We start from the raw sequence: 27,922 nt of genomic DNA, 5'->3' as shown, positions 1-27,922 counted from the left end.
GTAATGAGAAAGTGACATATATATCGTCTTTAAATGGATGTTTTCAATGGTGGGTATACACCCTAGAGTGTCTTCACCATCAAGAACGCAAAAGGAGAAAGGGATACTCTTACCCGGAATGATGGACCCAGCTTGCCTTATGGCGGTGGGTCAATAAGGCATGACAGCAAGGCCCAGAGGACGGGCTCTCCAGGTGGACTGTACGGCACCCCTCTGATCAGCCAACTGCGGAGACAACTCGGTGGTCGCTTATCCTTATGGCGGTGGGTCAGTAAGGCAAGACAGCAAGGCCCAGAGAACGGGCTCTCCAGGTGGACTGTACGGCACCCCTCTAATCAGCCAACTGCGGAAACAGCTCATTAGTCGCTTATCATCCAGGTAGGAAGTGTGATGTTAACAGCATGGACAAAAAGAAAGAAATCTCCGCATGGTGTAAATCCGTAAGGCAGGATTTATTGACAGTAAAAACGGATATCCAAAAATATATAAAAACAAGTGAAAAATAGGTAAAATATAGCGCAGTAAAAGGTGGCCACAGCCGGCGTATTGTACCCTACGCGTTTCGTCTTAAGAGACTTCAACTGTGGTATTACCCCAGATATACGTTGCACACTAGTGCTCTCTGCACTCCAATCTGCATGTTTTAAATAGATTTGCAATTAATTTTTTTTCCTTGCGATCTATAATCGCTTGATAATTGCACATTCACTTCTTGTTTTAAGTATAGTATATTATTTTCATGAAAAGATTAGTTCCCGGAGACTTTTCTTCATATACAGTTTTATGTATTTTCATACACATTACACATTATATATTGTACTATCCACTAGCGCCACACTTTATGTTTCATTTGTATTACAATTAGTCTAGTTGTGTTGGCTGCTCATTTATCTATAGGTTTGGCACAGTATCATTTTTATACCTTTGATTTTACATACAGTATATACCGCTGAGCCAATCCCGGTGAGCGATGTATTCAAATGAGAGCCTGCTCGGATTGGAGTAACAACCTCTGCCAATCCGAGCAGGCTACATAGAGTAGCCTGCTCGGATTGGCTTTGAGAGTCAGAGAGGCACGGGCTGATGATGTTACAGCCTCTGCCAATCTAAGCAGGCTTTTTATTCATTAATAGAATACATCACTCTCCGTGATTGGCTCCAGCAAGCAGGAAGAAGGTATGGCGCCAGCTCCAGCAAGAAGTGAAGAAATATGAAGCGTCGGAAGCCTCGGACGGGGGGTCGTCTTATACGGTAAGCACAGGCAAAAACTGTTAAAAAACTGTAAAATGAGGGGGTCGTCTTATACGCCCGGTCGCCTTATACACCGGAAAATACAGTACCTCTTTAGGTGATGAGCTGCCAGTGCCCACACAGCCAGTGCAGTCTCTGCTGTACTTACCTCTTTGGGTGATGAGCTGCCAAGTGCCCACACAGCCAGTGCAGTCTCTGCTGTACTTACCTCTTTGGGTGATGAGCTGCCAAGTGCCCACACAGCCAGTGCAGTCTCTGCTGTACTTACCTCTTTGGGTGATGAGCTGCCAAGTGCCCACACAGCCAGTGTAGTCTCTGCTGTACTTACCTCTTTGGGTGATGAGCTGCCAGTGCCCACACAGCCAGTGCAGTCTCTGCTGTACTTACCTCTTTGGGTGATGAGCTGCCAAGTGCCCACACAGCCAGTGCAGCAGTCCAAGCATTTTAAATCCCTGCTCTTCTTTCTGCAAGGCTTCTGGGATAGATCACAACGATGCTCTGTGCTAGTGCTGACCAATCAAAATCACTCTGATCTGTCCCGGAAGTGCTGCAGGAAGAAGAGGCAGAAAATTTAAAGGTGAACTAACACCATACACCCCCCATCCCCCTGGTCCCCTCTCTGTGGGTGAAGAGCTGTCAGTGCCCTCGCAGCAGGTGCAGTGGTACAGGGATTTTAAATCCCCACTTTTCTCCTTCTTCTTTCTTTAGCGCTTCCGGGACATATCTGAATTCTTTTGATTGGTCAGCGCCAGCACAGAGCATTGCTCTGATCCACTCCGGAAGCCTTGCAGAAAGAAGAGATGAGCAGCTATTTCAAATCCCTGTATGGCTGCACCTGCTGTGTAAGTACTGACAACTCATCGCCCACAGAGGTAAGAACAACAGGGATCAGAGGGAGGGGGTGTATGGTGTTAGTTCGCATTTTCATTTTTTTCTCAAAAGGTGAACTTACACTTTGAAGTTTGAATATGACTGGTCCCTCTGGGACAACGCAGACAGAATTTCATACACAGTGATACATGATGGTATCTGTTATATCACATCAAGGGAAGGAGTAAGAAAACTCCTGCACCTTTCTAGGTAACAAATAGCAGGTGTGGGTCCAGTTTTGCTAGATTCAAAAGGCTAGCTAGGTTTGCTATAATGTATGTTCCAGGCCTTGAATGCAATGGGGTTGATTTACTAAAGGCAAATCTACTCTGCACTACAAGTGCACTTGAAAGGGTACTTGGAAGTACAGTCGCTGTAAATCTGAGGGGAAGATCTGAAATGAGGGGAAGCTCTGCTGATTTTATCTTCCAATCATGTACAAGCAAAAATGCTGTTTTTTATTTTCCTTGCATGTCCCCCTCAGATCTACGACTGCACTTCCAAGTACACTTGAAGTGCACTTGTAGTGCAAAGTGGAGTTACCTTTAATAAATAAACCCCAATGTCTTTAGCAAGATAGCTGTCAAATCAAAAGGCCAGCATCTCAGGCAGTTTTAAATCTGACTTCAAATTTAGATTTAGTTTTAGGCATAGGGGTTTATTTACTATGGGGCAAATAGACTGTGCACCTTTCAAAGTGCAGTTGCTCCAGAGCTTAGTAAATGTGGTAAATCTTTACTTTGCAAGGACTGCCCAATCACATGCAAGGAAAATTTTTAAAAAACAGCATTTTTGCTTGCACATGATTGGATGATGGAAGTCAGCAGAGCTTCTGCTCATTAACTAAGTTCTGAAACAACTGCACTTGCAGAGCGCAACTGCACTGTGCAATGTGCTCAGTGCATTTGCCTTTAGTAAATCCGCCCCTTGTCTTTTGACTAAAATGGCATTTTAGGTTTTTGTCGTATTTTAGTCATCTGAATTGTTTTAGTTGTATTTTAGACATCTGAATCACTTTAGTCGTATTTTAGTCAACTAAAATCGAATGAATTTAGTTAAATTGTAATGGATTATTTAACCACTTCAATACAGGGCACTTATACACCTTCCTGCCCAGACCAATTTTCAGCTTTCAGCGCTGTCACACTTTGAATGACAATTGCACAGTCATGCTACACTGTACCCAAACTAAATTTTTATAATTTTGTTCCCACAAATAGAGCTTTCTTTTGGTGGTATTTGATCACCTCTGGGGTTTTTATTTTCTGCTAAACAAATAAAGAAAAGACCGAAAATTTTGTTACAAAACTTTGTAAATAAGTAAGTTTTCTCCTTCACTGATGGGGCTGCACTGACGGGCACTGATAAGGCGGCACTGATGAGATGGCACCAATGAGGTGGCACTGATGAGGTGGCACTGATGATGGGCACTAATATGCGGCACTGATATGCAGCACTGATTTGTACACATAGGTGGCACTGATGGGCACTGAAAGGCGGCACGGATGGGCACTGATAGGCGGCACAGATGGGCACTGATAGGTGGCACGGATGGGCACTGATAGGTGGCACAGATGGGCACTGATATACACTAATAGATGGTACCGATGGATGCCAATCAGTGCCAAACAATAAAGCCTGCCAAACAGTGATGCCCATTGTGGGCACTGATTGGCATCCATTGTGGGCACTGATTGTCATCCCTGGTGGTCTAGGGTGGCATACCTGGTGATGATATCCCTGGTGGTCCTAGTGGTGTCCCTGGTGGTCCAGTGTAGGCATCGGGGGGGGGGGGAGTGCGCTGATAATCAATCAGCACAGACACCCCCTGTCAGAGGAGCAGCCGATCGTCTCTTCTCTACTCGCGTCTGACAGACGCGAGTGAAGAAAAGCTGGTCAACGGCTCTTCCTGTTTACACTGTGATCAGCCGTGATTGGACATGGCTGATCACATGGTAAAGAGTCTCCGTCAGAGACTCTTTACCTAGATCGGTGTTGCAGTGTGTCATACTGACACACCGCACCACCAATCGCCGCGATGCGCGCACCCGGGGGTGCGCAGCGGCTTCATATCCTGGCGATGTCATATGACGTCCGGTCAGGATATCAAAACCACTTTGCCGCCGGCATTTTGCTATATGGCGGGCGGCAAGTGGTTAAGCATTTCTCTCGAATTTCCAAACTCATGATATACTCCTGGAGGAAAAATAGAATAACATGTTATTATTTATGGTATTAAGGTCTGAAAATATACTACAGACACAGATTCAGCTGTTGTGATATATAATGTCTTTATAAATCAATCCAAGTTTCATAAACAAACAAAAAATATCTCTTTTTGACAAACAAAATGCCCAAAAACTGTAAACTCTTTTGGCTGTAATGCCATTGCACATATTACCTGAATATATTACCAACAATAAATATTAAAGAAAAAAATTAATAAAAGCCTTTTTCTTCATTTCTTTTTTTTTCAGCAGCTTAGTAGATGCCCCCTACTTATTCTTATGCCATAGTGCAGTGCTCATTTTGACGTCAAATTTCGATTTAGTTTTAATCATAGTCTTTTGACTAAAATGCCATTTTAGTTTTAGTCATATTTTAGTCATCTGAATTATTTAGTTTTAGTTATATTTTAGTGGACCAAAATAGTGTTTATTTTGTTGTCGAAATTAACTCCGGTGTCAGGTGAGATATGCAAAATATGAAGCAAAATAAGTGGCAGACTGATGGTGCCCCAGTCTGCCTCTTTTCCTATAATATACTCACCAACCCCCTACTTTTCACATTTCTTTCCTTCCTGCTTTATCTTCCTTATTTTTCATTACTGGACAGATCGAGACAAAGCAACCACCTAAATATCTCTATGGTCTTACAACTACTTTATTTTGGACCTTGTTTTCACTTCAAGGGCCTCCACCAATGAAACTGGACCATGCCCACTTAGATTAGCTTCCTTATTGTTTTACTAATTGCACTTTATGCTACTTGGTCCAATCTTCTGAACGATACCCACCGACACCCCGGGTGCCTTATTGTACAGCTGACAATGGTTTGTAAAAGGGTATACTATGTCTCCCTCAGTACTCTAACTATCTTGGTAGCTTTAATGATTTTCAATAAAACATATTTACTAAACAAAAAAGAGTGGAAGACAATGATAAAGTCTAAATAAGAGGTAAAATAAACCTTAACAAGCCAAATCATTTTAGGGAGGTTATAGAGGACACCCTTCATCGGGGCTTCAAACTTTAAGGAGATAGCGATAACTGGACCATAAAGAACTTTCCAGCTGCTGAAGCGATCCCACCACAAAGCTATCAACAAACCAGATTTCTTTACAGCCTGAGTAGTCTTATCCTTTGAAAGTAAAAAGTGTTGGCATGTTAATGGAATTTCTTATCAAAAAACTTTATTACTTGGAATATACAGTTGGTTTGGCATTCTCTTTGTTCAATATTTCATACATCTTGCCTTTCTTGACAGCAGTCATGGTTAACTGAGGTTGGAGAGCATTTGGGGCGTTAATATCAGATTCATCAAGGGCAGAACTGAAGACTCTGGCAATGGCAACTCCCCACTGGAGTTCTATACAGATAAAAATAACCAGTTAGTGCATCAGCTTGTGTCTGTTCATCCAGAACTACATATCAATTGAGGTAGTCACCTCAGGCCTTAAGCAAAACTAGACCGCCTTGTTGTGCTTCAGAAATACTTTTGTAGGTAGAGGCCTCCAGAGGCTGTCCTACATTTCATTCTCTCCTGTCAACCATGACCAGGTAGTATTTGCTTTTCAGGTTCAATTGCTGTACAAATAACTCCCCCACTGCCACTTTACCATCCTCCAATACTATACAGCCTAATTAATATGGCGGTGCAAGGGGCAATGAAGATTAACAAAGTGCAGTAGTCCATAGAAACCTACAGATTTTAGATTAAAGAAGCCAGTGTATATACAGTTATTGCACTTTGCTTTATTAACCTGCTGTTATGTGTCAAAACATAAAAAATAAAAAAAACTACACAGCATCAACATATTTAAAAACCTCAAATAAAGTGCATATTTGTTAAACTAGTCAATGCAAGGAGTAATGATGTTGTGCAAAGTTCAGTAACCTACAGCAACCACAGTTCAGGTTATTAAAGTCATATTGGTTTAAGATCTCTTATTGGTTGCACTTGCTTGGTTACTGCTCTTTGTACATTATTTTTACAGAATAAGCATGTGCGTTTTAGTGCATTTATTTATTTCTTTTTTGTGAAAACCACTTGCTTCTTTTGCAATATAAGCACATCACATAACTGTTTCCCTGTCAAAAAAAATTCAACCATGAATGAATGCATGGCAGAACAAAACACATCATAATCATCTCCTTGTAAAATAAACATCTGTTTTACAACGTGGCCTTAAACAGAAAACTAAAAACTGGAACACAGTAAGGAGCATTATAAAAAATTCATATTTTTTTTTCCCTCCACTGACGTTTATAGATCGATGTGCTGCAATCTACACCAACCAAATCTGATTTCAGCAGTAATATTATGTTTAATAAAACCTAATATTTAATTGGTTGCTATGGATTACAGCACATCACTGCTTTCTTATGATATAAAGCCTCTATTATGCCGTTTTTCCAAAGTCAAGTATGCAAAATCTGTATTCATATCCTCTAACTGGCTGAGATGTCACATCAGCCTGTACTGCTCATAAAAGGACCTGTCTCAACACGAAAATAGCAGAACCATACAGACGTTTGCTGAGGTTGGAGGAGACTGATAAGGTCAAAAACACACTGTATCCTTAGAACGTTGCCTCCAGTAATGTAAGAAATAGGGTTTTATAGCTTAATTAGTCTAACAAACTGCAGCTCCATAGTTATACATTAATGTAGACGTATTACATATATAGGCAATATTTTACCATTTTTTTTAGAACAACCAAAGAGCACACCACCAACGCTACAGCATGGATTAAAGAAATGTCAGCTCAACTCTCCAAAATCTTAAAACATGTCATACTTTAATCCAAAAAAAAAAAAAGGAAACAGCACCATAACTCACAATAGACTGCACACCATCTCACCGTGACTTTATATCAGCTTCTCTTGAAATGTTGTTGGCTTATAATTTGGCAGGAGAAATAAACATATTCATAAATGGACAGTTGCTTATAGGTGATGTGTTAGTGAAAAGTGACAGAAAAGTTAAAATGCTACAGTTCAATAAAAAATAAGCCAAGTCATCCTAAAAAAAAAACTAAAAATAAAAAAAATAAATAAGAAGAAAGTGTATTTGCAATCTTTATACCTCACATTCCCTGGAACCTGATTTGGTATATGTGCAGGAACCAGTAGTGCTTATGGATTCACAAGTCTCTCTGCTTGTTGCAGGCTTGTAGTCTACATAAAATTCCTGTGGCGTTAGGCTAATCTGTGTTAGGGATGATCTTTTTGTTTGGCTGTGATTTTTCATAAGAGTAGCCTGCTGCAGATGCCTAACACCTGCGGGAGACCGTCTCCATGACACGTAGATTACTAAGGAGATCACTAACACAGACAGGAACAGCGCTATAGTCCCCGCTATGATTTTATGTAAAGAAACGCTATCTGCATCCCCGCTGGTCTCATAGCCAGGTCCCGTCACTCCAACAGTCGGGGGCATTGAGTGGTTACTTTCATGCTTAGTTCTCAATATTTTGTGTTTTGTAGTTGTATTCCGACCAGTGGTTTTCAACTCCCTGCTCTCTGTAACGTTTTTGCTGCAAACATTGTAGTTTTTGACTGCCTGCATGACATTGATCCCCTGCAGGTCCTTAGGGCTGGCACAAAGGATTGTGTTGTCCCGAAGGCCTTTAAAATTTTTAAGCCAGTTGACCAAAGAACAAATATTTCGGCTACATTCCCAGATATTGCCAGCAAGACCTACGTCGGTAAGAGACCCCCAGCTGTCCAGGATCTCCTGGCCTATGAAGGTCAGTTTGTTGGAATCCAGGTTGAGTCGCTGTAGATTGGGTACACACTGAAAGACACTTGGGCCACTGAAAGCCTCTATTTCGTTACCAGATAAATCAAGCCTCTGTAAGGAGGTCCAGGTCCAAGACATGGTTTGACCTATAAAGCTGATCCTGTTCCATTGTAAGTACAGGTTCTGTAGGCTGACAAGCCTGGGGAAAAGGGCTAGGTTAAGTTTGGAAAAATGGTTGTGCTCTAAGTGAAGTTCCTTCAACCTGATCATACCTGTGAAAACATTTCTGGCCAAACTGCGGATTCGGTTATACCCCAGATCCAAAAGTTCCATATTTCTGCAGTCCTGAAATATCCGAACTGGAATGTTACGCAGTAAATTCGACCTCAAGTGTAAGCTCTGCAGTTTCCTCAAACCCTTAAACTGACCAGGTCCTAATTTCTGGATGGTGTTGTAGGAAAGATCTAAGTTTCTTAGATTAGTGACTGGTCTGAAGGTGTTGTTTAGCAGATGGGAAATCCGGTTAGAACTCAGAACAAGCTCCTTTAATCTACGGATCCCATTGAATGCATTTTCATCAATACTGCTAATATGGTTATGGTCTATGTACAGCCAAGTGAGCTGATTAAGACCTTTAAATTGATTATATTTCAGTAAGTAGAGGCTGTTATACCGGAGAGACAACCCGACACATCCAGGAGATATTGACGAAGGGATTTCCTGCAGCTTCTGAGACTCGCAATAAAACATTTTTCCATCACACCTACATCCTGTAGGGCACCCACGTTCAGCAGAGGAGAGCATTGCCATGTAAACCAGCAGGGCTATAGGCAGGAATATAGCAGATCCTCTTAATAACCGATAAGGGTTGAAACCTACAAGCGAAAGCCTGAAAGTAATTTTCTGAATGACAGTGAATAGAATATAGACACAATATGAAACAACATCACAAAAGCTGGCCTCCTGTCCTCTCATGGGTGGCATAACACTGTGCCCAATTTGTGCCATTCTGCATTCGAATGGACAGAACTGCATATCGGTGTAATACATACAAATATAGATAGGAACAGAGAGTGATAAAAGGTAGAGATAGGGTAGGGTGAAGATAGAGAAAGATAGATAGATAGATAGATAGATAGATAGATAGATAGATAGATAGATAGATAGATAGATAGATAGATAGATCCATAGTAGCTAGATATTAGATAGATAAATACTAGATAGATAGATAGATAGATAGATAGATAGATAGATAGATAGATAGATAGATAGATAGATAGATAGATAGATCCATGATAGAAAAATATTAGCTAGCTAGATAGATTGATTGATCCATAGTAGATACAGTAAATATTGTTAGATAGATAGATAAATAGATAGATAGATAGATAAATAGATAGATAGATAGATAGATAGATAGATAGATAGATAGATAGATAGATAGATAGATAAATTGATCGATCGATCCAGTGCAGATAGATATAAGATAGACAGATACATATATAGACAGACAGACAGCTCCATAGTGGATAGATAGATAAATAGATAGATAGATAGATAGATAGATAGATAGATAGATAGATAGATAGATCCGTAGCAGACAGATATTGGGTAAATAGATAGATATAAGATAGAAAGATACATACATAGACAGACAGCTTTATAGTAGATAGACATCGGATAGATAGAATAGATAGACACATCTATACAGTGACACATGTATTATGTAATGTGTGATAGACAGAAATGTGAGTGTGAGTGTTGCTATCCCATAGGTAGAGGGAAGTATTAGGTAGATGTGCATGTAGTGTGGTGTATAGAAGTGTATGGATGTGTATGTAGTGTGGTGTATAGAAGTGTATGGTTGGATGTGCCATGCTGGTACCTGGTGACATGTAATGTGATGCCAGTAATACACATACCCATTCTTCATTCATTGGAGAGCTGATCCTCAGGTTAGTTATAGCCTCGTATGGGGCCACAGGCACTTCGCCTCTTGTAGCTGCATTGTGGAGATCATTGTGGAGATCATAGTGGACATCAGGTCTTCCTCATTGTGGAGATCATAGTGGACATTAGGTCTTCCTCATAGTGGGGATCATAGTGGACATCAGGTCTTCCTCATTGTGGAGATCATAGTGGACATCAGGTCTTCCTCATAGTGGGGATCATAGTGGACATCAGGTCTTCCTCATTGTGGAGATCATAGTGGACATCAGGTCTTCCTCATAGTGGTGATCATAGTGGAGATCAGGTCTTCCTCATTGTGGAGATCATAGTGGACATCAGGTCTTCCTCATAGTGGTGATCATAGTGGAGATCAAGGCTTCCTCATAGTGGAGATCAGGGCTTCCTCATAGTGGGGATCAGGGCTTCCTCATAGTGGGGATCATAGTGGAGATCATTGTGGAGATCAGGTCTTTCTCGTAGTGGAGATCAGGTCTTCCTCCAGACATCCGCTGACTTTCCTCCCTGGAAGAGAGGGACACTTTGCAGCATGATTATTGGTCTGATCCCCCGACACTTGTCACCAGGGGCTCACCCCCTCTGTCTCCTGTAGAACATGGACAGGATCCCTGGGAAGTGTCCTGAGTAATCAGCGGGATGAAGTGTGTTCTCTCCGCCCGGCAGGATGGATCGTCTCTCTCTCGCACACTTCTCTCTGTCTGTAGGATGTGAATGCGTTCTCTCTCTCTGTAACTATGAGCTGATTAGCCTATTACATTGGGATTGTGCTCTGCGTGCCTTCTGTTCTGCCGCGGGAGAGCGCCCCCTGATGGGATATGGCGTTATTATTATGCATGGCTGTATGCATGCACCTTCATGTACTGCATATTATTCCTCCGCCTTGGAATCATTCAAATGTATGTAAAACAAATCAAACGGCAAGCACTCCAGCTTCCAGAATAAACTCCATTAAGCGTGATTAAAATGCAGCACTTTAATGTAAGTGCAAATTACTAAAGTGTGCTTTTATGTTCATGTTTTTAAATGGCTCTTGGCTTGTGATGGAGTGTGTACATGAGCCGGAGGGGGCTCCTTGTAATATTCCCCGCTCATCCAGTACATAGACATTTAGGGGTTAAAGGGACTCGGAACTGGTTTAACCAAAAATAAAAGTATGTATTATTAACCACTCGAGCTCCAGAAGATTTACCCCCTTCATGACCATGTTTTGCGATATGGCACTGCGTTACTTTAACTGACAATTGCGTGGTTGTGCGACGCTGTACACAAATAAAATTGATGTCCTTTTTTCCCCACAAATAGAGCTTTCTTTTGGTGGTATTTGATCACCTCTGCGGTTTTTATTTTTTGCACTATAAAAAAAAAAAAATGCCAACAATTTTGAATAAAAACAATATTTTTTACTTTCTGCTATAAAACATCCAATTAAAAAAAAAAAAAATAATAATCAAATTTCTTCATCAGTTTAGGTCAATATGTATTCTGCTACATATTTTTGGTAAAAAAAACCCCCAATAAGCGTATATTGATTGGTCTGCGCAAAAGTTATAGGATCTACAAACTATGGGATATTTTTATTTATCTTTTTTTATTTAATTTTTTTATTAGTAATGACAGTAATCAGCAACTTATAGCGGGACTGCCATATTGCAGCAGACAAATCGGACACTAACTGACACTTTTGACAATTTTGGGGACCAGTGACACTAATACAGTGATCAGTGCTAAAAAGTATGCACCGTCACTGTACTAATGACACTGGCAGGGAAGGGGTTAACATCAGAGGCAATCAAAGGGTTAAATGTATGCCTATGTTTTGCTTACTCACTGTGGGGGAGGTGCTTTGACTAGGGTACGGCAAAGATCCGTGTTCCTGCTTTGCAGAAACAGGATCAAAGCCTTCTCCGCTGACAGAACAAGAATCTGCCTTGTTTACATAGGCAGACTACCATTCTGCTTGTATCCCGAACAATTGGTGGGTATTGGCAGATATTGAGTCCAACGGGCCCACAGATTGGGTCACCAGCACCACACGTGTATGCCCAGGCCCGGAAATGTCAGATCATGTGCTAGGTATGTGATCTGGCACAGAGCGGCCGCCCTGCCCCAGTAAATGTATGTTGGGCGGTCACTAAATGGTTAAAGCATAGCTATGGTCAAATGTAAAATCAAATGTAGCACTACCCCCCCAAGGAGCTGCTGTAGATTAGAAAGGGTCCTTTCTCAAACAGCACAGAGGCAGCCAGGCACACAGCAACACAAGTTCCTGCAATCAAGATCATTGATCAGTCTTGGGGTGATGTGAGATACTGCAAAACGTCAGGTATTATTGGCAGAGGACACTTTCCTTGCCGTATCAATAGCACTATTGTAGGCAGACTGTAACAGTCTACGGTTTACAGCTGGGGACCATGAAGCTGTATGCAGGCAGGTGCAGTGTACTTTCTTCCTTACAGGTAGCGATCAACAACAGCAGCATTGCAGGGGTAGAGGAAGTCAAGAGGAACATGTTTCCTGGGCCACTGGGGAAGCTATTTGATTGGATGCTGCTGCCCCATGTGACTCCAGCAGCCATCTTGGGACAGGCAGAGCCTATTTAAATCATTCACTCTCTCTTCACTCTGCCACTCAACATTGGCTATTTTTAATCCTTATGCTGCTAACATTACTAAATAGATAGGAAAGTATATTATATTTACTTGTTTAAAACTTTTTTTACATTTCTTCAGTTACTTCCTGGTTTCCATGCCTAAGCAAATGATGCCATATATCCCAGGTGTCTTCAGGGGGGTGGGAGTTTTTTTTCAGCTAAGTACACCCTCCTGCCTACATGCTTGAGCTAAGGCCTGGTGGCTTCCAGAAAGTAAATGCTACATGGATCATCTGAATTTTCAGCAAAATAATGTATGGAGACATGGATCCATTCAAGGGGGGGAGGGGGTAGCTTTAAAAATTAATTATACAGCGATCTTGGTTTGTGCTGCTCAGATGCAGTGTAGTTCCGTTTTAAGGCCCTGGCTTGGCGTGCATTTTTGTGCATGGGTAGTGTAGTGCACCCGCTAGGGAGCCCCAAGTGTAAAGGGATCCCCCACCCTGCACAGCCAGGCACACTGCATTTTCACAGCACACTTGGAGCAAGGAACAGTCCAGTGCTTTGTTTTGTATTTTTATTAGGGGTTTAACTTGGATAGGGAGAAGGGTAATATAGGATGCCCACTTGACTTTAGTAGAACTCTTCAGGGACAACTTCTTCTGTACAGCTATTTACACTCCTCAGCTTACTCCAGCACCACACTTGCTTGAATCATTACAACTCCCAGGACCAGCTGACACTGTTAGAATGGTAGAAAATGTCCTTTACAGGCAGGGATTACGAGCCCCTTGTTTGTGTAGCAAAGTCCTAGTGCCCAACTGTCCTTCTGTGGCTACTGATCCCAGCACCACCTCTTCAGACACTGCCAGCCCACCTGACTGCAGCTGCCCCATTTTCCAGCCCTCTTGGCTAAACTTCCACAGTCCTCCCAGACTGACCCTGCATCCATCTCAGACTGCTCTCACTCAGTCCTCTCAGGCTGCCTCTCTGTCCTCCCCGACTGTAACACTCAACTGCCCACCTGGCTGTCTTCCTCCCTGGAGATTTGCCTGGCAGTGTTCTCCTCCTGCTATCCTCACACCTGCTGCTGTGCCACTGGTCAGGACACCCTTTGTGTGTCATGAAGAGGGTCCCTTCTGCACCCGAGCTCCCAGACTCGAGGTGTCCCCCCCCCCCAGGGGCTACCTTCAAGGGTTTCTGATAGCCTCCTAACACTCCATCTCCATCTTCCACCAGAAATCCACTGCTCCAGCTGGGTTGACCCTGACTATTTGAGGGGGTCTGCCCCCCCGCTAACCCATATGTTGGGGATTGGTCACAGCCCTCATGAATACTCCAGGCAGCTCCTCCTCACCTCCACCCCCATTCTTCTAAAATTTTCAGCAAGTTTCTAGAAGTAGGGGGAGGTATCAGAGATACTGCCAGTGAGTCATACTAGCCTCCCTGAGTCACTCACCCTGACCCAAATAATAAACAGGCTTGGCTGCCAGCCACACTAATAAAAAATCTAGCACTCTAGCTAGGAGTTGTTACAGTAGGGACAGGTCACCCATCGGAGAGGGACAGTGATTAGTGGTAGGAAGAGGTTCCAGTTGAGTAGGGAAAGGATAGGGACAAGCCCTACTTCTGGAGATCTTCCCAATTGTACTTGGAAAAACCAGGCTGCATTCCACCCCTCAAGACAGGCGTTGTCAGCACATCTAGACCTGCTCTACTACACATTGCTGATATTGTTGTGACTGTTCTCGTGAGGGTCACTAACTGACACTGACATCACTATTGACTTTAATACAGTGATCAGATATAATACTGTACAGTGACACTGTGCTAATGATACTGGATGAGAAGGGGTTAACATCTAGGGGCAATTAAGGGGGTTAACTGTGTGCCTACCAATATGTAATGTGTGCTGCTTTTACCTTACTATCTGGCTGTTTTTTCTCCCTGATTTTCAGAAGGAAGAAAGAGCCAGATAGCTGTTTACAGTAAACAGTGTTCTGTGTGTTTGTAAACACACAACTAGGTGTGTGATTGGACACAGCTAAACAGCTGCTTTCAGCCGAAATAATTGGCTGAAATCTGCTGCCAAACTTGTGCTGTGTCCAATCACACAGCACCGGTTGACAGGGGGTGTGCGCATGCAGGAGGCCATCATGTAGCAGACAATCACTGTAGTAGTTGGCACTACTACAGTGACTGTCGTGGTCTTCCGGGTTCCTATGCGTAATGGCTGCCCTTCTGCATAGTGAATGAAGAGGGTTATTTGCTCAGCACGGCTGACATTTACAGAACAACTTGTAGTTTTTTTCAATAAATTCAAGGCACTTTCTGTTTGGATGAGGAGGAGATTGTGATGTCACCGTCCTGCCGCTTTACCTCATCCAATCAGAGAATTCCTTGCATTCATTGAAAAAAATACAAGGCTGTCACTGGCAGCTATGCTGAGCAAGTGAGCCCCTGTGTGTACTATACTTAAGGGCATTCCCTCTTCACAGGACCCAAAAGTCTGTGACGATCACGGTAGTAGCGCCAACTACTACAGTGATTCATCACTACCGCAACGGTCCCAAGCTGGACCAAAGCAACAATGAAATAAGAAACATACTTGGAGTTCAGTTTTACAGTGGTTGAAGACCCTTACATATAGCAGGTAAAATAAGTATTGAACACGTCACAATTTTTCTAGGTAAATCTATTTGTAAAGGTACTATTGACATGACATTTTCACCACCTGTCCGTAACAACCCATCAATCCATACATACAAAGAAAGCAAAACAAATAAATTCAGAAATTAAGTTATGTGTAATAAAATGGAATGACACAGGGAAAAAGTATTGAACACGCTACCTGAAATGTATTTATAACTTGATACAAAATCCTTTGTTGGTAATGACAGCTATAATACGCCTCCTGTATGGAGAAACTAGTCACATGCGTTGCTCGGGTGTGATTTTGGTCCATTTTTCTACACAAATAGTCTTCAAATCTTGAAGGTTCCTAGGGCCTCTTCTATGATCTCTGATCTTTATTCCTTTCCATAGATTTTCTATTGGATTCAAGTCAGGTGATTGGCTGGGCCATTCTAACAGCTTTATTTTCTTTCTTTGAAACCAATTGAGATTTTCCTTGGCTTTGTGTTTGGGATAATTGTCTTGCTGAAATGTCCACCCTCGTTTCATCTTATTTTCCCACCTTTTCCATGCACCATTTAACTGCTTCCCCATCTGATGACGATTTTCTGTCTTTTTCTTCTCTTTTTTTCTTGGCCGTTTGTTGCAAATTTGAGATATATTTTTTGTTTATGAATCCAATTTGAATGGATTCCAGATGTCGTCGAATGGGGCTTGCGTTTTTCTTGAGTGCATGGATTTATGTGGGAATAATGATTTATACATAATCATTTTTAACGAAAATTAAGGTTTTATCTATATGTAGTTAGGTTTATATATTTCAGGATGATGTGTATATATATATGCAGTTACCAAGACATTGTTGATAGTGCTGGGAATAGGATTATTGGTATTTCCACATCAATTTCATGTATATGTTATTTTGCGATTTTGTATGGTTTCAGAATGTTTTACATTTTTACGAATTTTGTTTATCATCATTTATACACAATTTTCCTTTGAGATTATTTATCATTTACGATTTGAAAATTAATGTTGTTACTTTGTATTTTGTTATTGTTTAATATTGTTTTAGTATGTATCATGGTCTTTATCCCAAGGTTATGGATGTACACAATGGGAGAAGTTGAATAATGCGAACATTGAAAATAATCATGTGTCTAGCGCATATATATATATATATATATATATATATATATATATATATATATATATATATATACATATATATATATATATAAACTTTTCTGGTTTGGTGGACCTTTATAGGCATTATTATAATGTCATATTATCTTGTCTTCAATCTTTGATTTAAAATTCAACTTCACATCCCAAGTGTCTCCTATCTCTTGGGTGTCGTTCTAGAGTTTGATTATGTGGGCAGGTCTCCATTTGAGACCGTTTCTGGATTGGCTATCAAAACCTGAAGTCCCTATATATACCCAGCTATGAATAAGTGCCTTGATGGTGCGTGAAACATGTTAGCTATTTTTCCTGTTCCTCCCTGTACATGAGGTGACTGTGACATTTGGATTTTATTTCTTCATATCAATAAAGATGCCTTCTATGGTGTGCGGCCGTCCAGGATCTTTTTCTTTTCTCGTTTCATCTTCATCATCCTGGTAGATGGCAGCAGATTTTTATCAAGAATGTCTTGGTACATTTTTCCATTCATCCTTCCTTCAATGATATGAAGTTTTCCAGCACCGTATAGTGAAAAACAGCCCTACACCATGATGTTCCCACCTCCAAACTTCACTGGTGGTATTGGGGTGTTTTTGGGGTGATGGGCAGTGCCATTTGACCTCCAAACATGATGTGTATTATGGCATCTAAAGAGTTCAATTTTGAGTTCAATTTTGGTCTCATCTGACCAGACTATATTCTCCCAGGATTTCACAGGCCTGTCTAAATGTTGTGCAGCAAACTTTAAACAAGTTTCAACATGCTTTTTCTTTAGCAGTAAAGTCTTGTGTGGTGAGTGTGCATACAGGCCATGGGCATTACGTATTCTTTTCTTTGAAACATTTATACCTGCTGATTCCAGGTCTTTCTGAAGCTCTCCACAAGTGGTCCTTGGCTCTTTGACAACTCTTCTGATAATTCTTTTCACTTCTCTGTCAGAAATCTTGCGAGGAGCACCTGGTCGTAGCCGGTTTATGGTTAAATTATCTTCTTTCCACTTTCGGATTATGGCTCTAACAGTGCTCACTGGAACATTCAGAAGTTTAGAAATTCTTCTGTAATCAATGCCATCAGTATATTTTGCAACAATAAGGTTGCAAAGGTCTTGAGAGAGCTCTTTGCTTTTACCTGTCATGAGATGTTTCTTGTGTGACACCTTGGTAATGCAAGGTGTCACCAGTTGAGAATTCTCATCAGTTGTGACTGAACCAGCTGATATTAATTTGCACTGACAAGGGGCAGGATTGCTTTCAAATTACTGATAGATTTCAGCTGGTGTCTTGGCTTTCCGTGCCTTTTTGCACCATCCCAAACACAAAGCCAGGGAAACTCTCAATTGGTTTCAAACAAAGAAAATAAAGCTGCTAGAATGGCCCAGCCAATCATCTGACTTGAATCCAATAGAAAATCTATGGAAAGAACTAAAGATCAGAGTTCATAGAAGAGGCCCTAGGAACCTTCAAGATTTGAAGACTGTTTGTGTAAAAAAATGGGCCAAAATGACACCTGAGCAATGAATGCGACTAGTTTCTCCATACAGGAGGCATCTTATAGCTGTCATTACCAACAAAGGGTTTTGTATTAAATTATAAATACATTTCAGTTAGCGTGTTCAATACTTTTTCCCTGTGTCATTCCATTTTATTACACATAACTTTATTTCTGAACTTATTTGTTCTGGGTTCTTTGTATTTATGGTTTGCATGGGTTGTTAAGGACATGTAGTGAACATTTACTATCAATATCACCTTTAGAAATATATTTACCTAGAAAAATGGTGATGTATCCAATACTTATTTCACCCGCTGTATACCCAGTAAAGTGACTGGCCCCAGGTGACACACAGAGATAAAATAAATCCTCCTACATAAGTTGTACCAGTTTATCTGTAGTCTTCTCTTCTCTACATCCCTTCAAAATACAGAATTTATAAAGCTTGTGTCAGGAATCATCGGCTTATCAGACCAGCCACCTAGCTACACAAGGGAACTGAAACCAAACAATCAAAGTATTAATCTTTAAGGTGATATTTATTTACAGTGAAAAACAGCAAATAATGAACACAGCAAACAACAAACATGAACAACCCCAAAGACGAACAAGAACCAAACCCCAATGCACAAGAACCAGAATAACTAATAAACCTAACTACTAATTAAATATAAATATATACAATATACTGCTAAGGGTACAGGGAATGCAGGGGTGTGTGGTAGAGGAGATCAAGACTGGGAACTTAAGCAGGAGCTAGGAAGAGGGGGGCAAGAGCAAGGCAGAGGAGTGCAGGCTGGATCTGGCAATCAGTATCAAATTGGTAGCAAGGAAGGGATCAGAATCGTGACGCGGCGGGGGAAGGGAGGAGCAGCCTTAAGTAGCCCCCCCCCGGCAGCTGAACACTAATGTGCCTGATTACCACTGCCTGCTGGCTCCTGAGAGACACCTGCTGGTGGACACTGGAGCTGCAGCAAACAGCCCAGAACAGGATAGTGCCACCAGCAGGTGAACTCAATCCCAACAGCTTGTCTGAAATATTAAAAAAGGGGGGCGGAGAGGTGAAGTTACATTCTGCATAGCTCAGCTCAGTGAGGAGAGCTCTGAGAGCTGATTGGAGGGAAGGAAGACACAACCTTTCACACAGCACACAGGAACAGAGCTGAGGCTGTCAATCTGCTAGTGATCCCTCCCCATCACCATTTTTTCCTTTGTGTCAGGAAAACTTGTCAGAAGTGATTCATGTGGATGGCAGAGGAACAATCAAGGGACAGCAATGACACTTAGTGCCCTTAAAGTGATTGTAAAGACTTGTTTTTTTTTTTTAAATAACAAACATGATATACTTACCTGCTCTGTTGCAGTTGGATTTGCACAGAGCAGCCCCGATCTGCCTCTTCTTGAGTCCCTCTCCGGTATCCATTAAGACACGGAGCCCCGACCTGGCCCAGCCCCATCTCTCTCCTGATTGGCTGGCTGACTGATTTTGAGTGACAGCTGTGGGAGCCATGACGCTGCTGCTGTGTCTCATCCAATCAGGAAGAGTGTCTGGGACAGCTAAGACACTCGTGGACATTGCTGCAGATAGATGGGGCTCAGGTAAGTAATTAGGGGATTTCGGGGGGGGGGGGCTTCTACACACAGAAGGTTTTTTTTATCTTAATGCATAGAATGCAGATTTTTGGAGAAATTTGGATATTTACACTTCTGCATCTGTTCGATTTTCACCATTTCGCAAAAAGGCGCAAAAAAAGTTACAGATGTTTGTTATTTATTAACTCAGTACAGGTTACGTTTTTATATTTAGTAGGAATTTTGTCAAATTTGCTGTGTTTTTATCTGCTAATAATGATTTTAGTGGATTTTTAGCAAAAATACTGATTTGATAAACATTTCGCAAATATCGTGGGACCTTAAAAATCAGTAGCACCTTCTTTTTATTCTACTGGTAATGTACTTTCAGAAAATATATGGTTTGGTGGGTCTTTTACAAACTCTGAAAGCTATAAGTGAAAAATAAAAAAGCAAAGGAAAAATTGCAAAAATGGTCTGGCCACCTGAGTGTACAAAATGGAGCACAGAGCTTGGAGCTTGTACCTCATGTACAATATCCCATAGCAATGTGACCTCACATTTAATTAGTGATGCCGGTAAAAATTACTGGGTTTGGTTCATTGCAGCGTGTGCTGACTATAAAATCTATGTAACCATAACTGTCCTAGCAATCACTTACAGAAAAAAATGAAAAAATGTAATAAAAATGTAAAAAAAAATATGTACATTAAACCATAAAGCCAACTTGACAAGGTTATGTCACCTTTCCATTTGCAGCTGTCCTGTTATGGATCCAGTAAAAGCCTGAAAACCTTAATCAGTAGACTCATATTTGTGAAAAGTGGTATTCAACAATGATAGCTTTCAATAAGATTGCATTTATGCCACAGGCATATCTGTGAGAGGAGCGATATCATTCTGTTGATAAGTATTAAAAAACGAATGCAAACATAGGCAGAAGTGAATTGTCTGGATAATCAAACCCTAAAGTCAAACTCCAGATAGGTTTAATAAAAGAAAAAAATTTATGCAGTCATGTATTCATTAAAAGTTAAAGTGGAACTCCAAAAACTTGTGTCTTTTGGAATATAATGGGAGAGGAATGTAATTTTTGTCAATATGCTCATGGAAGAACTGTTCCCTTTAAAAAGGTCTCCAGCAAAGGAAGGTTCTAACATCTAACAACCCTCTTCAAATAAAGAAGAAAGGGAATCTTAACCCTGGGACATTTATGCAGCTGCACAATATATACCTTACAATCAAATCATTTGATTGTACAAATATTAAGAAGGATAAGTACATGTACATACTTCATTGAAATGGAAAAGTTACAATATACCATACAAAAACATACAAGAACACTATACAGTATATTCCATACTGCCGTCGAGTCCCCAATGCGTTTCAATTGAACTCTACAATCTTCATTAGGGGGTGACAGGGGTAAATGATCTACAAAACAATATAAATACAATGAGAAAACGTACAAAAAAAAAAAATGGTGTTCACTAATAACACAGCAGTAATGTCTAATGTTACAATAGATTACACTTACAGAGTTGTTTGTACTGACATTCACATAGGATAATGTCCCCTCCACACTTCACAGGAGAGCGCCCATTAGAGGAAGCTTTGTAACTGAGGATGTTTTACTGATTAACCACTTCCCGCCCGCCCTATAGCGGATTGACGTCCGGGAAGTGGTTCTGTTATCCTGACTGGACGTCATATGACGTCCCGGGGGCGCGCATCGCGGCGATCAGTGGAGCGGTGTGTCAGTCTGACACACCGCTCCACTGATCTTGGTAAAAAGCCTCCGCCGGAGGCTCTTTACCACGTGATCAGCCGTGTCCAATCCCGGCTGATCACGCTGTCAATAGGAAGAGCCGTTGATCGACTCTTCCTCACTCGCGTCTGACAGACGCGATTAGAGGAGAGCCGATCGGCGGCTCTCCTGGCAGGGGGGGTCTGCGCTGATTGTTTATCAGCGCAGCCCCCCCTCAGATCACCACACTGGACCACCAGGGATCGCCACTAGGACCACCAGGGAAGGGGCAACATGTGGATGGCCAGGTATGTACCCCATGGCCATCCACATGTGCCCAGTGTGCCAAACCTGTGCCAATCAGTGCCCACAAATGGGCACTGATTGGCACCATTATGTTGCAGTGATGCCCAGCAATGCCATCCTTAGGGGCATCACTGCAAACAAGCAGTGCCATCAGTGCCACCCATCAGTGTCCATTCATGCCACCTGTCAGTGCCCATCCGTGCCCATCTATCAGTGCCCATCCATGCCCATCTGTGCCAACTATCAGTGCCACCCATAAGTAACCATCAATGCCACCTATGAGTGCCCATCAATGCCACCTATGAGTGCCCATCAGTGCCGCCTATAAGTGTCCATCAGTGCCGCCTATGAGTGCCCATCAGTGCCGCATACCAGTGCCACCTATCAGTGCCCATCAGTGCCGCCTATCAGTGCCCATCAGTGCCGCCTATCAGTGCCCATCATCAGTGCCCGTCAGTGCCACCTCATCAGTGCCACCTCATTGGTGTCACCTCATCGGTGCCCATCAGTGCCGCCGTATCAGTGCCCGTCAGTGCAGCCATATCAGTGCCCGTCAGTGCAGCCATATCAGTGCCCGTCATTGAAGAAGAAAACGTACTTATTTACAAAAAAGTTTTAACAGAAACAAAGAAAAACTTGTTTTTTTTCAAAATTTTCGGTCTTTTTTTATTTGTTGCGCAAAAAATAAAAACCGCAGAGGTGATCAAATACCACCAAAAGAAAGCTCTATTTGTGGGAACAAAATGATAAAAAATTTGTTTGGGTACAGTGTAACATGACCGCGCAATTGTCATTCAAATTGCGACAGCGCTGAAAGCTGAAAATTGGTCTGGGCAGGAAGGTGTCTAAGTGCCTGGTATTGAAGTGGTTAATTGATTAAGTGTAGGATCATCATTTAAGATAAAACTATTTAAGAAAAAGATTTTAAAAAAATTGGTCTATTTTATTTCTTTTTTTCTCTTTTTTTTTGTACATTTTGGGCTAACAAGGTGTAATTGATTGATTATAGATTTTCACTCAGGGGGATGAGGCACCAGCACACCTGGAGGTCCTGCATGGTGACCCCTTGTAGTTATTTGTGTGGGGGCTGCCTGCCCTGAGAGGTACCTTCCTGTGATGTGTAGAGGGGACATTATCCTATGTGAATACACAATGCAAACAACTCTGTAAGTCACAGGGTTAAGATTTTCCTTCTTTTGTACATTTAATTAAAAATGGAAAAAAAAAATATGTACATTAAACCATAAAGCCAATTTGACAAGGTTATGTCACCTTAATTAAGGGATGTAGCAGACTACATTTTTTTGGGAGGCCCACCTGAATTTTCCTTAAGACTGTAAGAGAAATGTTTATTGTTTTCCATGCAATGGCAGATGATAATATGAGCAGTATAGGTGCTCATCTAGGCAGGTTTGTAGATCTTTTTTTTTTGCCTGAGGATGGGGGCTTCAGCCTTTAGTACCTAGAGGAAATTAATTAGGTGACACTGCAACAGGTTTAACAGTGGGAGGGGCTTATTTACATTTCCCGGTTTCTGACCTAGGCCAAAATGATGTCATAAACCCCCTGAGTCTTCATGGGCGTTTTTTTCTTTCTTTCATCTGGAGGAGGGGCTTTCTCATCTAAGCACACCCTTATGCCTGCATTCATGAGCTAAGGGCAGATGGATTCCAGGAAGTAAATGCTACATTACTCAAGATAGCTGAGGCAAGAAATGCTTTACATCACCGGTTGCCCTGCCCTCAACTATATAACAGCTGTCATTGCGAAGAGGCTTCAGTCAGTGGGAGCTTCCCATGGAGGCAGAGTTTTTTCCGTTTTTATTTATTTTTTATCGGGATGCTGTGATTGAAGATGGATGGACATCGAAGGACAGTTTTTTTTTTTTTAATAAGGGACTTGTCACAAATTGTCTCTTGTCATTTTTAACATTTTGACACTTTTTTGGTGAATGAGCAGGGGTACTCACACGGGGAGGGCAGGATCTGGGGCCCACCTGCAGACCCCCACAACCACCGGTCAAGGGTTGTGGGGATGAGGCCCTTGTCCCCATCAACATGTTGAGGGCATGTGGCCTGGTACAATTCAGGAGGGGGGGGCGCTCTCTCATCTCCCTCTTTTCCTGCGGCCTGCCAGGTTGCGTGCTCGAATAAGGGTCTGGTATGGATTTTGGGGTGGACCCCTACGCCATTTATAAAAAAAAAATTTGGCTCGGGGTTCCCCTTAAAAGCCATACCAGACCTGAAGAGCCTGGTACGGATTTTGGGGGGACCCCTACGCTATTTGAAAAAAAAATTGGCGCAGGGTTTCCCACAATATCCATACCAGACCTGAAGGGCCTGGTATGGATTTTGGGGGGACCCCCACGCAATTTTTAAAAAAAATTTGGGTGTGGGGTTCCCCTTAATATCCATACCAGACCAAAGGGCCTGGTAATGGACTCTGGGGGGGAACCCATGTTGTTTTTTTCAATGATTTTCATCTATATTGCCGGGACCTGACGATACATTACAGTTTTGAGCAGTTTTAAATTACTTTTTTTTCCTTTAGAAATGTAATTTTGCTGCGGTACTGTTATAAACATGGGAAAAATGCACTACTTTACAGGCATACTAAGGACACCCCCCAGGCATGATATTTAAAGGAATATTTCATTTTTATTGTTTCACTTTAAGCATTATTAAGATCACTGCTCCCGAAAAAACGGCCGTTTTTAAAACTTTTTTTTGCATTGATACATGTCCCCTGGGGCAGGACCCGGGTCCCCAAATACTTTTTATGGCAATAACTTGCATATAAGCCTTTAACCACTTGCCGCCCACCATATAGCAGAATGACAGCAGCAAAGTGGTTGTGATATTCTGACCGGACGTCATATGACAAGATCAGGATATCACAGCGGAGCGCGTGCCCATGGGGGAACAAAGCGCAGCGATCGGTGGCGCTATGTGTCAGTCTGACACACCACAACTTCGATCGTGGTATGAAGCTTCTGACAGAGGCTTCTTACCACATGATCAGCTGTGACCAATCACAGCTGATCATCGCGTGAACCAGGAAGTGCCTGTAAATGGCTTTCCTCAGTTCACTCTGATAGGGAGAGCCGATCGGCGGCTCTCCCTGTCAGAGGGGGGGTCTGTGCTGATAATCAGCAAATTGATTATCAGCACAGCCCTCATCAAAAGGTGCCCATCAGCCGCCGATCAGTGCCCAACACCTGCCACCCTGTCCCTATAATGAACGCCTGTCAGTGCCCACAACAGTACCGATCAATGCCAACAACAGTGCCAATCAGTGCCCAAAAAAGTGTCAATCAGTGCCCCATCAGTAATGCCTGTCAGTGCCGCCTCAAAGTGTCAATCAGTGCCACTCAGTAATGCCTGTCAGTAGCTCCTCATCAGTGCTGCCTATCCAGTGCCACCTATCAGTGCCCATAAGTGCCGCCTATCAGTGCCCATCAGTTTTTCTTTTCTTAATTGTCAGTCATTTTTAGTTTTTAGTGCAAAAATTAAAAACCGCAGAGGTGATCAAATACCACCAAAAGAAAGCTCTCTCCTGGGCAGGAAGGGGGGAAAATGGCTGGTATGGAAGTGGTTAAAATGAGCACTTTTGCTTTTTCATGTTAGTGTCCCATAGACTTTAACAGCGTTTTGCGGCTTTCGAATTTGCTGCAAACGCCGCATATTATTCGCAGTTCGGCGAATGAGCGAACACCCGATGTTCGAGTCAGACTTACGTTCGACTCCAACATCGGGCTCATCCCTAGGCCTGAGATGAGAGCAGAGAGGGGGACCTAGGATGACAACAGGGAGGGGGTCCTGAGATGAGAGCAGAGAGGGAGTGGGTAGGGATGAGCTTTGAGTTCGAGTCGAACCCATGTTTGACTCGAACATCACCTGTTCGACCGTTCGTCGAATTGCGAACGATATTGGCCGTCCGCGCCAAATTCGAGTGGCGCGTCACGGCCCATAATTTACTGCGGCATCGCAGTGCATTGCTGGCTGATGATTGGCCAAGCATGCACTATGACCCGCATGCTTGGCCAATCACAGCGCCGTGTGTACAGAGAGCCGTAATTGGCCAAAGCCAGGGTGGCTTTGTCCAATTATGGCTCAGGGGGTTTAGTACACGCCCCACACTATATAAGGCCGCCTGCGTGTCGACCTTGTGTAGTGGCAGTGGAGATAGATAGATAGGCAGAGAGACAGTGTCATTTGATTTATGTTAGATAGAGTAGGCAGGTCGAGTCAGTTAGCTGCACTTACAGTGTATTGTGTATATATATATATCCCAGGTGTTGTATATATATATATATATATATATATATATATATATATATATATATATATATATATATATATATATAGACTGTATTCAGTTTAGCTAGATCCTTTCCTGTTATTCTCTTCCTAATATACTGACAGGCAGTCAGGTGTTTTTACAGTATTTACAGTTAGTGTACTATGTACCCTGCAGAGTTGCACCTACAGTATAGCTACCTGAAGACAAGTGCTTGTGTTCTTCTGATCCTATTAATAGCACAGGCAGGCTCTTGAAATATTTACAGTTAGTGTACTGTGTACCCTGCACAGTTGCACCTATAGCTACCTGAAGACAAGTGCTTGTGTGCTTCTTCTGATCCTATTAATAGCACAGGCAGGCTCTTGATGTATTTACAGTTAGTGTACTGGGTACCCTGCACAGTTGCACCTACAGTATAGCTACCTGAAGACAAGTGCTTGTGTTCTTCTGATCCTATTAATAGCACAGGCAGGCTCTTGAAGTATTTACAATTAGTGTACTGTGTACCCTGCACAGTTGCACCTACAGTATAGCTACCTGAAGACAACTGCTTGTGTTCTTCTTCTGATCCTATTAATAGCACAGGCAGGCTCTTGAAGTATTTACAGTTAGTGTACTGTGTACCCTGCACAGTTGCACCTACAGTATAGCTACCTGAAGACAAGTGCTTGTGTTCTTCTTCTGATCCTATTAATAGCACAGGCAGGCTCTTGAAGTATTTACAATTAGTGTACTGTGTACCCTGCACAGTTGCTCCTGCAGTATAGCTACCTGAAGACAAGTGCTTGTGTTCTTCTGATCCTATTAATAGCACAGGCAGGCTCTTGAAGTATTTACAGTTAGTGTACTGTGTACCCTGCACAGTTGCACCTATAGCTACCTGAAAACAAGTGCTTGTGTGCTTCTTCTGATCCTATTAATAGCACAGGCAGGCTCTTGAAGTATTTACAGTTAGTGTACTGTGTACCCTGCACAGTTGCACCTATAGCTACCTGAAGACAAGTGCTTGTGTGCTTCTTCTGATCCTATTAATAGCACAGGCAGGCTCTTGATGTATTTACAGTTAGTGTACTGTGTACCCTGCACAGTTGCACCTACAGTATAGCTACCTGAAGACAAGTGCTTGTGTTCTTCTTCTGATCTTATTAATAGCACAGGCAGGCTCCTGAAGTATTTACAATTAGTGTACTGTGTACCCTGCACAGTTGCACCTACAGTATAGCTACCTGAAGACAAGTGCTTGTGTTCTTCTGATCCTATTAATAGCACAGGCAGGCTCTTGAAGTATTTACAGTTAGTGTACTGTGTACCCTGCACAGTTGCATCTATAGCTACCTGAAGACAAGTGCTTGTGTGCTTCTTCTGATCCTATTAATAGCACAGGCAGGCTCTTGAAGTATTTACAGTTAGTGTACTGTGTACCCTGCACAGTTGCACCTATAGCTACCTGAAGACAAGTGCTGGTGTGCTTCTTCTGATCCTATTAATACCACAGGCAGGCATTCTGTTAGCTGCTGTATAATCAGAATATATATACATCCCAGTTATGTGCAGCTACATCTCACTACAGTGCAGGCCATTAGTATGTCTGGAAGGCCAACAAGGAGAGGCAGACAGTCACAAGCCAATAAAAGAGGGCAAGCAGGCTCTGTGTCTAGAGGCAACATTGCTGGTCATGGAGATGGTGCATCCTCATCAGCACGTGGCCATGGGACACGCTTGTGTCAGGGGATGTTATACACAACATCCAATGCAGGTGGTCAGATCGCTGGGCTGCACCAAGGAATCAGGGACAAACGATTAAATGAAAAAAAAAAGCTATGTTTATCATTAATGATAAAGACACACATGTAATCAAGAAAGCAAACCAAAAACAAGTAAATAGTGAGAACACAGCAAACCCCCAAACCCACCTAACTATCTATCTAACTAATATAATACACGAGCAAGGAAATAAACAAGAAATAAAAATAAGGCAGGGGCAATAGCGACAAGGGAACAGAAACCAGGAATAAGGAAGCAGAACAAGGAGCAGGGAACGG

General features: G+C 42.2%; 1 protein-coding gene across 2 annotated transcripts in view; it reads right to left on the bottom strand.

Annotated features, from left to right (window-relative positions):
• LRRTM3 (leucine rich repeat transmembrane neuronal 3) overlaps window positions 1-10,838 on the bottom strand; it is a 225,074-nt gene extending 214,236 nt beyond the window's left edge. Inside the window, exons 1-2 of one of the 2 annotated variants that reach the window (XR_012235679.1) lie at window positions 10,008-10,838; window positions 7,205-8,960 (exon numbers count right to left, since the gene is read on the bottom strand). Coding sequence is in view for 1 of the 2 variants with exons in the window: in XM_073596436.1 (XP_073452537.1) it covers window positions 7,429-8,960; window positions 10,008-10,011 (1,536 nt within the window). In the remaining variant the exon portion in view is untranslated. The remainder of the gene's footprint in view (window positions 1-7,204; window positions 8,961-10,007) is intronic. The other variant, XM_073596436.1, reaches the window with a different exon arrangement.
• Window positions 10,839-27,922: the final 17,084 nt, after the last annotated feature.

The sequence above is a fragment of the Aquarana catesbeiana genome, linkage group LG08, assembly GCF_042186555.1.
Source record: "Aquarana catesbeiana isolate 2022-GZ linkage group LG08, ASM4218655v1, whole genome shotgun sequence".
Lineage (NCBI taxonomy): Eukaryota > Metazoa > Chordata > Amphibia > Anura > Ranidae > Aquarana > Aquarana catesbeiana.
This window is presented reverse-complemented; position numbering and strand designations above follow the sequence as displayed.